At 39.1% G+C, this 14,008-nt stretch overlaps 1 protein-coding gene across 1 annotated transcript in view; it reads left to right on the forward strand.

Annotated features, from left to right (window-relative positions):
* The window catches only part of LOC115255312 (uncharacterized), a 115,782-nt gene that overhangs the window by 41,559 nt on the left and 60,215 nt on the right, over nucleotides 1-14,008 (forward strand). The window contains exon 2 of the mRNA XM_062850154.1: nucleotides 9,397-9,604. Within this exon, the coding sequence (XP_062706138.1) occupies nucleotides 9,397-9,604 (208 nt within the window). The remainder of the gene's footprint in view (nucleotides 1-9,396; nucleotides 9,605-14,008) is intronic.

Consider the following 14,008-nt stretch of genomic DNA (forward strand, 5'->3'; position numbering starts at 1 on the left):
GGAGACATCTTCGGCGCTCATGGTTTTGAGGTTTCACGGAACGTTTCTGCGGTGGGTCTTCTGCAACGCAAGTGACAGTCAAAAGTGAAGATGTTCTTCGAGCCAGAGACTGCTTCGATTGTATTGATTTCGTTTTGAATCCTACACTGAACAAATTTATCGAATGATAATGACTGTGACAATGACCCATTTCGCTTACAGTATAATTCAACGAATCACGACATAACGAAAAAACTATAACAATTCCTCGCAGAAAATCTTCTAATACTATCTAAACTAGACCTCTTTTTTGCTGGCCCACAACCCACATTACAGCACATTTGGCGCCTTGCCATCTATGGATGGTGATGGTGCTCGACCAAGCTTGAGCAAAGTATATGAGCTAGCTGCAAATGCTTGAACAAGTCCCAATTAGAAGTCCGGTCTATGGTAGCTTGCTGTGTATATTATAGTATCGTGCCAGCAGTTTCACGCTGTTTCGTCGTTGGCATGGTACGTGCTATCGAAGGTATGATACGGGGAAATTATTTAAAGTGCACCCATGGAATAGCACCAACCAGCCAGCGAATAAAGTAACTCCTAGAAATTTAGTTGTATTTGAACATATTGTATTCTGTAGCTCGATATATTGTCTAGAATTTTTTTTTGCTTCTTTAATTTGTTTGTATTTGTAATAACTTCAAGAAGCTATCGGGCTTGGTGGTCTAGTGGCTACCGCTTCTGATTCGTATGCAGAAGGCCATGGGTTCAAACCCTGGCCCGTCCCTTTTCATCCTACTTTGTATCTTTCTATCCACTTTATCTCTCTCTATCTTTCTCTCTCTCTTCTCTACGTATACAACTCATGTATATTCTTATGTTTATAATCGCTAGAACCAGAAACGAATTGGAAAAAAGTCGTTTCCCTTCCTTCCAATTTCCACTCACAGCACAGTGTATATAACGCCTACAAGTTATGCAACCAAAGCGTGCTGTGCCGCTTGACCATATTCACCTCATTCACCACACAATCTATCACCTTACGAACACTATAAATAACTCCCTATCCATGGATCGCATCACCGACCCAACGGTGACTCCCAGATCTCCCATCCTTTCCGTCTAACAAATACCCCAGTCCGTGCTGGTTGTGGGGATGCAGAGGTGTTCTCGGTCTTTAGTAGCAACAACCAGCACACTCTAACATTCCTTTCCCTTCCCAACTGACTATAATATAAGGACGTGGCCGGCGCCGGTATTGATCCAAAAATGTATGAGCTGCTAGAATTGCACTTTGAGAATAAGTGGAGTGTCCCAGTCCTTATTCATTTGGATCTGAGCGCAATTGGTACCAGGTCAGATCAATAACGGAGTAGCAACCATTGACATGTATAGTCAGATTTGATCATTTTTTGATTTGTAATAACTTCAAGAAGCTATCTTAACAATTCGCGTTAACTTTCTCTGCTTAGATCAGAACTTTTGATTTCCAAGAGGATTTTCGTTCCTAAAATAATTGTTTTCATGAGTGAGGAGTTGATCGTGTATTTTCTTGAAGTTTTAATCCGGAAAATTAAAAAAAAACTCGTAACGTACCAACTTGAACCACTTTCTCCTGCAACAAATTGGCACCAACGCATGACATTATAATCCTTCGGTTCGTCATCGTTGGACCGTTTCGAAATGATAGATCGTCAAACTACATACTTAAAAATAACAATATGTCTGTTCGGCAGCTGAAATCATAATAAAGAGTGTTAAATTTTAACGAATTTTAGCACACCTTCCTTACCATAAATCCGATATGAACACTGTCAAAAATAGCTCCCAAAACTATTCAGACATATTTATAAACTTTCGTTTGATGTTTCGTCTCTAAAGTGTCTATTTCAAATGTTAGTGTAGTTATAAGATGGATTGATTATGTGTTACAAGGGCTTATTGATTTTTCCTTCAGGACTTCTATTTGAACTTCTAATGAACCGTTCAAGTGTTCTTTTATGTCCCTACGATAGACTATCGTCGTCGCCCATCTAGTATTATGTAATACTAACAGCTCTAATATTATTTGATGGTGCGCGAATACATAGCGGTGACGACGGACGAAGGCCGGTCCCATCGAATTTTCTTTTTGTTCTTGGTTGTTTCGTCTCGTCTATAGTGTGCATCGAGCGGGACGATCCATGCCGCCGGCAAGTGGCATGCCAAATATTCGCGTCAATCAACGGCGCTGCATTTGAATGAAACAATTGTTCGCACGAGTAAGCTAGGCAGGCACCGCCAGTAGATAAATGTTTAGCTTGTGTTGGATTCAATGAGTCATGTTCGTTTCTTTCGTCTTAAAAGAAATTCGCACTACCTACATATGTTGTTTCGTATCGTTTCTTTTTCGTTAGAAATTGTAGAGACATACTACCATGGACGGACATGTGTACGATTTTTCGCTTGTGTTAATTACTTGATTTTACATTTCTCGTACATTAAAATGTACTGAAACAAAATTTTAATTGAAACCCCAGAGAGTCAAGTCTTATTTACATACCCATAGAATTACTCTAGGAGAACTTCCTGAGATACTTCCAGGAATCCAGGAATATTCCAGGAATTTCATCCGATATCCAAGAACTTCTTTCACGATTTCTCTACATTTTTTTCATGGACTCCCCCATGAGTTCCTTCAGAGATCCTTCCAGGGCAGTGAATCAAAATTCAACCATCGCACAACAATCAATAATGACAATGTCGCATCCTGTATTTGTTGCGACAAACAAACCCATGCGACATAAGTTTGTCCCAACTTGAAAATAATGGGATTAACATCGTACACCACGAGTTTAGAGATTTTTAAGCCTTGCATTGCGATTTTCGAACGGAAACTTCGAGTCGGTAAACACTGCAACTCTGGTGAAGCTCTATCATCAAACAGTTTCGACTTTGGGTTAGTAATAATTGATTATTCACGAGTTGAAAAGTACGCAACAAATTCAGCTTCCGTTTTGTCTGCAACAAAAAATTTCGCGATCATGTCATTATCTGTTACCAGTAGGGATAAAGAGTAATCGTCGCACCTTTTTTGTTGCTTGTTTTGTGCCTCTTTTGTCTGACAATTCTCTTCACTGTTCCAGGGGTTTATTCAGGATTTGCTTCAAATTCCCCCTGTGATTCGTCCATGAGCTTCCGCTGGCATCCCTAAAAAGGATCTAGCTGGAATTTCTCCAGGAGTTCGTTCCGGGAATCCCTTCTGGGATTTCTTCAGAAGTTCCAGGATAACTTCCCAGATTCCTTCAGAGATTTCTTCTGAGATTTTTTTCTGGGATTACTATGGGAATTCTTTGCTATGGTTTCTCCAGAAATTTATTTCAGGATTCCTCCAGGAGTTTATTCTAACGGTTTTCTGGCAAGAATGGAAACGTTCACTTGGAAAGAGTTATTGTTACTTGATATTTTCTCAGCTCAGAAACATGTTATCAAAAAAACAGTGGAAGGACTTTTACCTTGAAGTTTTATCCAGAAGTTTTGAGAATAAAGTAAGGGTCGCACGCGCAATCCAAAGTCGTGAGAGAGCTATGAAAGCTGGCTATTGTAAAAGTCCTTCATACACAGTTTTTTTTTAGATAACATGCTCCTAAGCTGAGAGAAAAGCAAATTAGTGTAACTCTTGCGAAGTGAGAGTGTTAACATCCCTCAGGAAGCTCCTTTAGAGATTTTTCCAGGGGCTTATTCAAAATTTCTTTATATATGCCCTCTGGGATGATTCCAGGAGTTTCTAATAAGATTCCTAAAAAAATTCCTTCCCAGATTCCTCCAGTGTTTTTTTTTCGAGATTCCTCCACGAACTCACATTAGAATTCCTCCAAGATCTGTTTCCGGGTTTCCTTTAGGAGATCGTTACGGAATTCCTGCAAATCCTTATGCAATTTCCTGTGAGTTCTTTTTTGAAATTCTCGTAAATGTTCCCAACGAAAATCCAGCCGAAGATTGTTGCGAAATCATTCAAGAAAATTGTTTCATAGAATTCATTACGATGATCCGTATATTCCATAAGTTTCCATAAGTTTCTTGTAATATTCATACAGAAATTACTTGAGGAATTTTCCCAAAAGTTCCTTCTGGATTTCTTCCAATAATTTCGTCAGGGATAACATTTCTCCAAGAGTTCCTTGTGGGAATGAAAAAAAATGCTAAAACTATTCTAAAAATACTGAAAAAAAAGTAAAAAAAATATTATCCCCGAAAATCCCTGTAAATAGAATCCCTGTGGTAGCTTCTACATGAATCTAGAAACACGTGGAAGAATCACGTGACGATTTCCGTGAAGAACGTGAATAACATCGGACGAATACCGGCAAGAATACCTGAAAGAGCGTGGGAACTCCTGGAGAAATTTTGGAAGGAATTCCTAGAGAAATCCTGGAAGAAATGTCTGTATGAATCCCGAGAGGAGTTGCTGGAGAAATATTGAAAAGCACTACTGTAATTCATCTCAGAAAATAAAATCCTAAAACGATCCCAAAAGAACTTCCGAACGCATTCTGAACAAACCCTTGGAAGAATCTCTGGAGGAGCTTCCTGGTATAACTCAAAAGAAAAACCCGTAGAAGTCCTGAAAAAAAAATCTAAGGAAAGCATGGAAGGAATTCCTGGAGGAATCCCAGGCTGAATTTTTGGGGAGTCTCAGAGGTAATTCCTAGAGGAACCTAGGAAAGAACTTTTACAGAAATACCGGAACTCTTAGAAAATCCTAGATGGAACTCTTGGGAAACTCTAGAAAGAGATCCTGGAGGACTCCTGGGCAAAATTAGTTCAAACCGTTTTGAGGATCTCAGAAGAAACTCCTGGAAGAATCCCATGAGGAACTCCTGAAGGAATCCCAAACTAACCCTGGAAGAATATGTAAAGAAGCTCCCTCAGCAGAACCTCAGAGGACTACTTCTGGAAGAATTCGTGAAATGGATTGCCGGAGTAATTTCGGAAAGAATTCTTGGAGGAATGCTGGAAGGAATCTCACCAGCAATCATAAGTTAGCACACTTTTAGCTAGGTTCCATCAGGGACTCTACAAGGAAGTCCTCCCGGGATTCATCCAGAGATTCCTTCCGAGATTTCTCAAGGAATTCCTCCAGAAACTCCTTACAGGATTCTTCCAGGTGCTTTTACGAGTTCCTTCTGAAGATTTCTTCTGTGATCCTCCAAGCAATTCAGCCGGCATTCATCCAACAAATCTTTCCGAGGATACTTCGGGAATTCCTTCCGGCATTCCTTTATGATCTCCTTCCGAAATTACTTCAGGAATCCTCCCCGGATTCCACCACGACTGCTCTAGGAAATGCATGCAAGGTTCATTCTGGGATTTCTTAATAAATTCTTTCTGAGATTCATCTTGGAAATCCTTTCTGGAATCTTTCCAAGACTTCTTCCGGCATTCTTCCAAGAAATTCTTCCAGAAACTCGTTCCGGGATTCTTTTCGGAATTACTTCTGGGATTCCTTCAAGATTCCTCCCTTGATCTCCTGTGGGAATTCTTACGTGAACTCCTTTAAGGATTCCTTCAAGAACCTCTTTCTGGATTCCTCCAGAAACAAACTGCTTCCGGCATTCCTTCGGGAACTCATTCTGGGATTTCTTCAGGACTTCTCTAGAGATTCTTTTCTAGATTCCTCCAGAAGTTCCTCAATCTGAACCTCCTGCTGAACCTTCTGGATAACATCAGGAAGATCATTCTGGAACTCTTCCGGATGTTCCACCGGATAGAAATCCTCCAGGAGGTTATTATGGAATTCTTCCAGGAGTAGTTTAAGGAATTCCTTCTTCAGTTTTTTTTTATAGAATTCCTCTTCCTAGACTCTTCTAAGAAATTCTTATAAAATGCCTACAGGAGTTCCATGAAGCAGCTTTACAAAAAAATCCCCAGATTTCCTTCTGATTTTTATCTTGTAGTGCCTTCCTGGAATCCATTTTCCAGGCATTTCTTGTGGAAACATAACTTTTGAAGATATAATTCCGAAGAAACTATTAGTACAATCTCGGGAGGAATTCCTGGAGAAATCCAGAAAGAAATTTCTTCAAATCTTAGAGGTAACCTTAGAAATAATTTTGGAAGGAGTTCCTGGAGAAATCTTTTAGGAATCCCAGAAGAAACTCTTGGAAGAATCCCTTGAACCATGAATGTTGAAGAAACCTCAACAAGAAACTCATGTGGTGCTCCATGAGGAATCACATTCTAGAAGAAACCTAGAAAAACTTTCTGGAGAAACCACGGAATGTCGGAAGTAACTTCGGAAGGAATTTTAAAAGAAATCCAGGAACTTCTGGAGAAATCCCCAGAAAATATTTCTCAAGAAATTTGGAAATAATCTGTGGAATTATCCCTGGAGTACTTTCTGGTGAAATCCTGGAATTCCAGATAAAATCGCTTTAGGGATCTCAGAGGAAACTCCTGAATGAATCCTAGATGAAGCTGCTGAAGGAATCTTAAATAAACTTCCGAATTTTCCGAAGTCCGAATCGTGAACAAGGTCATGAAACTTCAAAGACTTAAATGAAATTAACCTAGCAACCGCAGCGTGCAGTGCCCTATTACATTAATGAACCGTACCTCCAAACAGCCAAGGTAGAGACAAATCATATCTTCTACTTTACCGACCTTGTTGTTGTTTTCTTTTTTCTCATGTTCAGGAATAATTTTGTTAGTAATAAAGATAGGTTAGATTTTGTAGTGTAATAAAGAATTAGTTATTGTTTTTTTTATTGAAAATAGTTCGAATCGCTCCAGGTACTTTGGAGGTGATCCAACACCGGAAATGAAAATTATCCACTGAACATCTAGAGCCAGTCATTTCGTATAATTTCTATTGAGTTTGCATTCTCTTAAATTAAATTTTCTACAATAAATTAAAACAAATTCACCTGCTTCAATGAGTCTTCAGGGATGTTTTAGAGAGGTTTCAAGGCGTTTTGGAGGTATTCCCGGGGTTTTAGGGGGATATCAAGGGAGTTTCAGGGAGACTTCAAGGCGTTTCATAGAGCGTTTCTGAGGTACACATAGAACGAGACGCGGGATAGGACGCGAAGGGTTTCAGGAAGTTCTCAATAGGTATGAGAACAAGCAAATATACACCGTGAACTGGAACTAGTTCCAGCTGCCATGCCAATATGGGCGTTCTAGAAACCGTGATATCTATTTCTCGGTGTACATTTCTTATTGTTGTTATCGTTGCTATGCATAGTTCCCGTTTGTTCCCGTTGCAGTGACTGAGAGTTCACGTATATCGGAACGAATTTTTTTGCGTGAAGGTTTCAGGGATGTTCAGAGTGGTTTCAAGAAGAGTTTTAGGTATTTCAGGTTTCAAAAAGGTTTCATGGCATTTCGAAGCACTTTAGGAGATTTAAGGTGATTACAGTGAGCTTTGGGAATTTCACGAAGTTTTCAGTTAGCTTTCAGGGATGTTTCAGAGCGTTTTCGTTTCAAGTACTTTCAGGAGAGTTTCAAGTGGTTTGGAGGAATGAAGCTCACCTACTGTTGTGGCCCATATAGCCCATATAGTTCCCAGTCGATCCAGGAACGTTTTGCAATGGAAATTTCGTTGGCTTCCATGGCCATAGAGTATCTTCGTGCTTGCCACATGATATTCACATGCAAAATTATCATTGGCAGAAGATGTTCTCAGTTAAAAACTGTGGAATTGTTCATAGAACACATTTTGCTGAGAAGCTGACTTTGTTCCAGTGGAGACGTTACGCCCAGAAGATGTATTTTTGCAACGTTGGCTTGGAATGTGAAAATACTCCTGTCTACGTTGTAACTCTTAGGTATCAAGCTTCACCACAATCTGTATATTTGGCCACATGTACACTCCCGTTCAAAAGTTTGGGGTCACCCCCTCAAAAACATGTCATTTTTTTAGGCCCATATCTCCGCCAATTTACGTCCGATTTCAAAACCCTAGGTTTCATTCAAAAGATAACAAGTCAAAGAAACTTTGAACATGATTTAAAAGAAACTTTTTCAAAAAATTTTGTATGTAAACTTAACCCAAAGTTGCCAAATTTTCTAAAAAATGAATATAAACTTACGGCAGTGTCGCTGGAAGTTGGGTCGACCAAATTTTAAGATGAGAGTGGTAATATGACCCATTTTCTATTAGCTTTCAACTGCTTTTTACAGAACTTAGCTAAAAAATCTAGAAAAAAAGTTATTAAGTAAATTAATCCTTGATGTCATCGACCAAAAGTTTGGGGTCACCCCTCAAAATGCTGTATCGGTCAAAAGTTTGGGGTCACTATCGTAAAACATGGAAAAGTGATTTGTTGATATCTTTGTCATCTTTCATTCAATTTTAATTCTCCTTGGTTTATTTGAAACAAAATGAATGATACTTACTGCATATACATCGAACCACACATATTTGTTGAAATTTACATACTAAAACTTAACGTAAAGTTGCCTCATATTTTGAAGCGTGGTAAAATGTGCTAACTTTACATAACATTTTTATACACAAAAATCGTTTAATACGTTAAGTTGAAGACATCAAATGTAAATTTAGTTAATTATCTTTGAAATGAGCCATAAATAATTAAAATTGAACTATAGATGACGAAGATATCACCAAATCACTTTTCCAAAAGTGACCCCAAACTTTTGGCCGATACATCATATTGAGGGGTGACCCCAAACTTTTGGTCGATGACATCAAGGATTAATTTACTTAATAACTTTTTTTCTAGATTTTTTAGCTAAGTTCTGTAAAAAGCAGTTGAAAGCTAATAGAAAATGGGTCATATTACCGCTCTCATCTAAATTTGGTCGACCCAACTTCCAGCGACACTGCCGTAAGTTTATATTCATTTTTTACAAAATTTGGCAACTTTGGGTTAAGTTTACAAACAATTTTTTTTGAAAAAGTTTCTTTTAAATCATGTTCAAAGTTTCTTTGATTTATTATCTTTTGAATGAAACCTAGGGTTTTGAAATCGGACGCAAATTGGCGGAGATATGGGCCTAAAAAAATGACATGTTTTTGAGGGGGTGACCCCAAACTTTTGAACGGGAGTGTATAATATGCTTTATTTCTACAAATGCCAAACTGTGAGAAATTATGTCACAACCCTTTTGGCACGCGAGAAAAGCAACAAGCGAAAATGAAAACTCCGTCCCATCCATTGCTCCCTTTTCCCACGAAAAGATTATTTTTATTCCCACGTCAACGCCGCCGGTAGACGACACTTCGCAGACGGTCTGACGTGTTTTAATTTCTAAAAACTGCTGACCAACAACTCGATTAGGTAGTCCGTAACATTCATCTCTTCAGCCTTCACCCAGACAACCTTGACATTGACAGTGATATGCATTAGCAAATGACCTTCCCCTTTAGCACAGCTTTTTTCATTCTTCTTTTTCTCTGTTTCTCTCGCTCAGGAACATTACCAGTCCAAGCTGGCTGCTGCCTCACAATGTGGGGCCAGGACCCCCCTGAGTCCTGTAACGCAGGCGACAATCCAGAAGCATCTGCCAGGGCTACCGACCAAGCGGCTGCTGATGCAGCAGGCCTACCGAAATGCAGCCGCCGCCGAACAGATCCAGTGCACCAAGGTGGTGGAGAAACGGGACGTGGGCTGCTGTACCGGTGAGTGTTCTTTTTCCACATCAGTCTTTGAAGGTTATTAAATCTTGCACATGTGCTCGGTGTTTCCACATTTGTCATCTCTTGTTACATACCGATTGATTGTTGTTGTATGGTGGTATGATACCTACGGGGAAGAGTGGTGCGCGATTGTAAATAAATTCGACCAGGGCGGGCATGTGATGAAGTCACCGCGATGATGATGCGTTGGGTGTTGTGTTAATTTGAAGTGGTAGAGCACGCCTCGAGCAGTATCTGATATACAGATACAATGATGCACGCCTTTTCACCAATTAGCATCAGAGTTGATTTCACGAGACTCCTAACCTTGGTCCCAACAACAACGTAAGGCATTGCGACCACGTGGAAAGACGGTCCAAGAAGTTAAACTAAGATTTTTTCTCTTGCTAGAGCATATAGATAGCACCCAAATAAAGATTTGCAACTAAATGCCTCTGTCAGATATCGAAAGTCTGCGACAATGGCTTCTGGCTACAGACATCATTACTGTATCTTCTCATTTACCCTTTTGCTATACATACTTTTTCGCTGGCGACCGTCTAGTGCGGCCAAGGTTACAAGCTCTCAACTTTTGATTAAGCTATAAAAATGCTCTGTTTCTTTTCGAGACATAGAAAAATCATACTACAATCTCATTATCGTTTCCAAGCGCCCTCTGGTAAATGAAATTACAACTTTTACAATTCTGATACCTATTTTAGCTTTCCCTCTCACATATACAAATTCATGTTTGTTTCCGATTGTTTTTATTGATTTATTTGATTTTGTTCTCTTATCCTCCTTGTTAGCCAGAGAGTATGATAATCAGTCTCCCTTATTCACTTGTTTGCAGTGTATCGTGAAATAAGTATAAAGACAGAGCCGTTTTCCATACAAAATAATTATTTTTAGGGATCAAAATCTCTTTTTCTAGCGATTCGATTGTTAAGGAATTTGAGCTGCAACCTTAAAATAACTAGTATTTTGGCTAGTAATAAAAATCATCATCCATGCAAACGTTCACATCGAATTTTTAGATTCAAATAAGTATATAAGAGACGAATGCCGAGAACGGTAGTCTCTCTAAACAAAACAAAAAATAAATAAAATAAGTATAAAGACACTATTTCCAAAGACGGGATAAATGACCCATAAAAGGTTAAAATCCCTAGTAATTGACAAACAAACAACAACTGTTTCCAAAGCAAAGCAAAGCAAAGATAACCGTACACATCGTAGTTGCTACTCCGTGATTGACCAGAACAATCGTAGTTTCACAGAGAACCAATGAATGGTGCTTGGGACTAGCTACACACTCTCAATATGCACGATTCGAGAGTTCAATATTTTAAAGCCAAGAACGGCACCCGGCACGTCCTTACGATCATCGGGAAAGGGAAGGACTGTTAGTTCGACAACCATTGTTACTAGAAACCGTGGAATCCCCACGTGGAATTTCCCACGAAAGTTATCGAGCGCTTCTGATTTCGCACTCAATATTCGCGTCCCTATCTCCTTACCGAGAAGACCGACAGACTCACGGAAATAGTCGCGCGTTTAACACAGTATTGAACTTAGAGTATACGGAGAATAAACTTTCATTATAGCCAAGGTTGCAACCATTCATTTGCAAAGATTTACATTCATTTGCTATTATCTCAGTTCAGAAGCATGCTACTGAAAAACAATGTATGGATGAATTTAACCTTGTAGTTTTATCTGAAAGTTTGTCGAATAACATTGGGGTCCCAAACGAATACCAAAGTCGTGAACGAGCTGCGAAGGCAACTTTCCACAGCGTGAATGAAATTTACATTCACCGCGTGGAGAGTTGCCTTCGCAGCTCGTTCACGACTTTGGTATACGTTTGGGACCCCAATGTTATTCGACAAACTTTCAGATAAAACTACAAGGTTAAATTCATCCATACATTGTTTTTCGGTAGCATGCTTCTGAACTGAGATAATAGCAAATTAATGTAAATCTTTGCGAATGAATGGTCGCAACCTTGATTATAGCTATTTTCGACAATTATGTATTTTACTAAGAGTAGTCCCTTGTGTTACCTGTGATCGACAGCCGTTGAGGTAATTAAGCCAATTATTTTAAATTAGCTCAATGATTGTTGTGAAATGCAATCACTTTCTTCTAACATTTTTATCGCTTCATTATTAGGCCTGCACCAGAACTATAAGATTTATTTGCAGATATTACAGACTCCAGAAGTCCTCAAGAAAACGTATTGACGAAATTACCCCAACTTCTTCTAGTATGTAAAGAAAAAAAACTCGGAATGATCTCACCCAGTTCCATGTCGTCAGATGAGCGCAACTTTTCCTTAACTGATTCAATTTTCTGCAATACCGTTCCATTTTTTTCACTTCACGAGGAAGGACAATGTGCACCTGCCCCAAACACGTGTCACTTTTCACTTTTTCCTTCGAACAATGCAACGCGACCGAGATTTTCATCGCAACTGCCACAAACACGCGTCACTTTTCGTTTTTTTCCGTCGAAAAATGCAACGCGATCGAGATCCCCATCGCAACTGCCCCAAACACGCATCATTTCTAACGTTTTCCTTCGAACAATGCAACGCAATAGAGATCCCCATCGCAACTGCCCCAAACACGCGTCATTTTTCTCTTTTTCCTTCGAACAATGCCACTCGATCGCGGTCCCCTTCGCAACTACCCCAAACACGCGTCATTTTTCACTTTCCTAAATAAAACTGGGGCATTTGTCACAATAGATCTTAAAACTGGTCGCAGTAACTTATATCCAACAAAGTATTAAAAAAATCGCTCATAGGGATACACTTCGAATTCAGAACTTCTTAAAACTCTCTTATTGTAATATTTTTATACAGGACCTACTAAACTACATATGCAGAGTTGGTCCTATGCATTTGTTGTTCAATTATTTCACTTTTATTAGTGGAAACAGTTGGGCAGATTATATGTGCACAATATGATAAATTTATAAACATCGTCAACCACATAAGCAGATTTATCATATTTTTTTATTTTTTGTTGTAAACAAATCAACAAGATTGCGTGTCAAATTTTCATGTGTAAGTGATCCCTTGAACATTTATTCGATCTCGCTCAAAATTTTATCAATGAAGCTTCAATATATATAGTTTTTCATTGGTTTAAATTTCAGTGTTTTTGATCGACATATAAAAAAGATATAAACATTTGAATGAAACATTATTTTGGCGGAAAAAGCTGTACGGAAAATTGTTTGATACGCTATAGCTTGGCGTAGGCCGACTGCACCTGTTCATAATGGATGCTCTTCCGTGATTGATCTGAACTGGTGGAGCTGAGACACTTCACTTATTCTCGAAGTGCAATTTAAGCAGCTCATACATTGAGGATCAATACCGGCTTCGCCCAAGTCCTTACAGTCTATTGAAGAAGGGAAAGGAATGTCAGAGTTTGACGATTGTTGCTACTAGAGATCGAGAGCACTCTTCGTCCCCACAGCCAGCGCGGATGGGTTGTTTGTTGGTAGGGTAGAATGTGAGAGATCTAAGGGTCACTTTTGATCGGTGATGCGATCGATCCAAGCGATTATATGTTGATTACTCTGAAGGAGAAGCGGCACAGTTCGCTTGTTTGCATGACTTGTAGGCGTTATATTATAGATTGACATTGAGCTGTGAAAGTTGGGAGGAAGCGAAACGTATTTTTCAATTTGTTTTGTTCTAGCGACGGCTACGCACTTAAGAATATACATGAGTTGTATACTCGATAATACTAAAAAAAAAGCTATTGCCTCACTTCTACAAAACATGAGCGAACCGTTCGCGAACGGTTCCGGAGAACTAGTTCTCAGAAGAGAATGACTGGACTGTTGTTCGTCTGAAAAGAACGGTAGTCCTCCGTTCTCTAAAAAAAAGAGAAAATTGAATGTCTTGCATGACCGAGCATTAGGTTCTAAGAGAGCGAATGTTGTGAGTGATCTACCCAAACATCTCGCAAAATATCACTCCGACAATGCTTGAATTCGAGTGAATATGAAACATTGTATCTATGGTGCCACGGCAACGTACAAACGCTGAACTTCGATTCACAAAACAATCAATAAAACGCGTCCAATTGCGTGGGTCTTTCAATTTGATTGCTAAACATGCTAAAATCATGTAGATTTATTTATTTTTCTTGCCAACAATCTTAAGCCATATATTTAACATGGTCAATTTGGTTGGGAATTTCATGGCAGCTATAGAAAAATTTAAGGCAAAAAAAACCTTGGTGAATGCTAAGCGGAAATTCCCGTTGTTGAGGACTCCGAATTTTTTGTAATTCTTGGAGGAAAACTTCTAGTGATTTCTGAAAATAGCAGCCACTACCCAATTGGTTCGGCCCCAATTTTGAACATATATCTCTGTGTTCAAAT

Source organism: Aedes albopictus, chromosome 2 (genome assembly GCF_035046485.1).
Source record: "Aedes albopictus strain Foshan chromosome 2, AalbF5, whole genome shotgun sequence".
Lineage (NCBI taxonomy): Eukaryota > Metazoa > Arthropoda > Insecta > Diptera > Culicidae > Aedes > Aedes albopictus.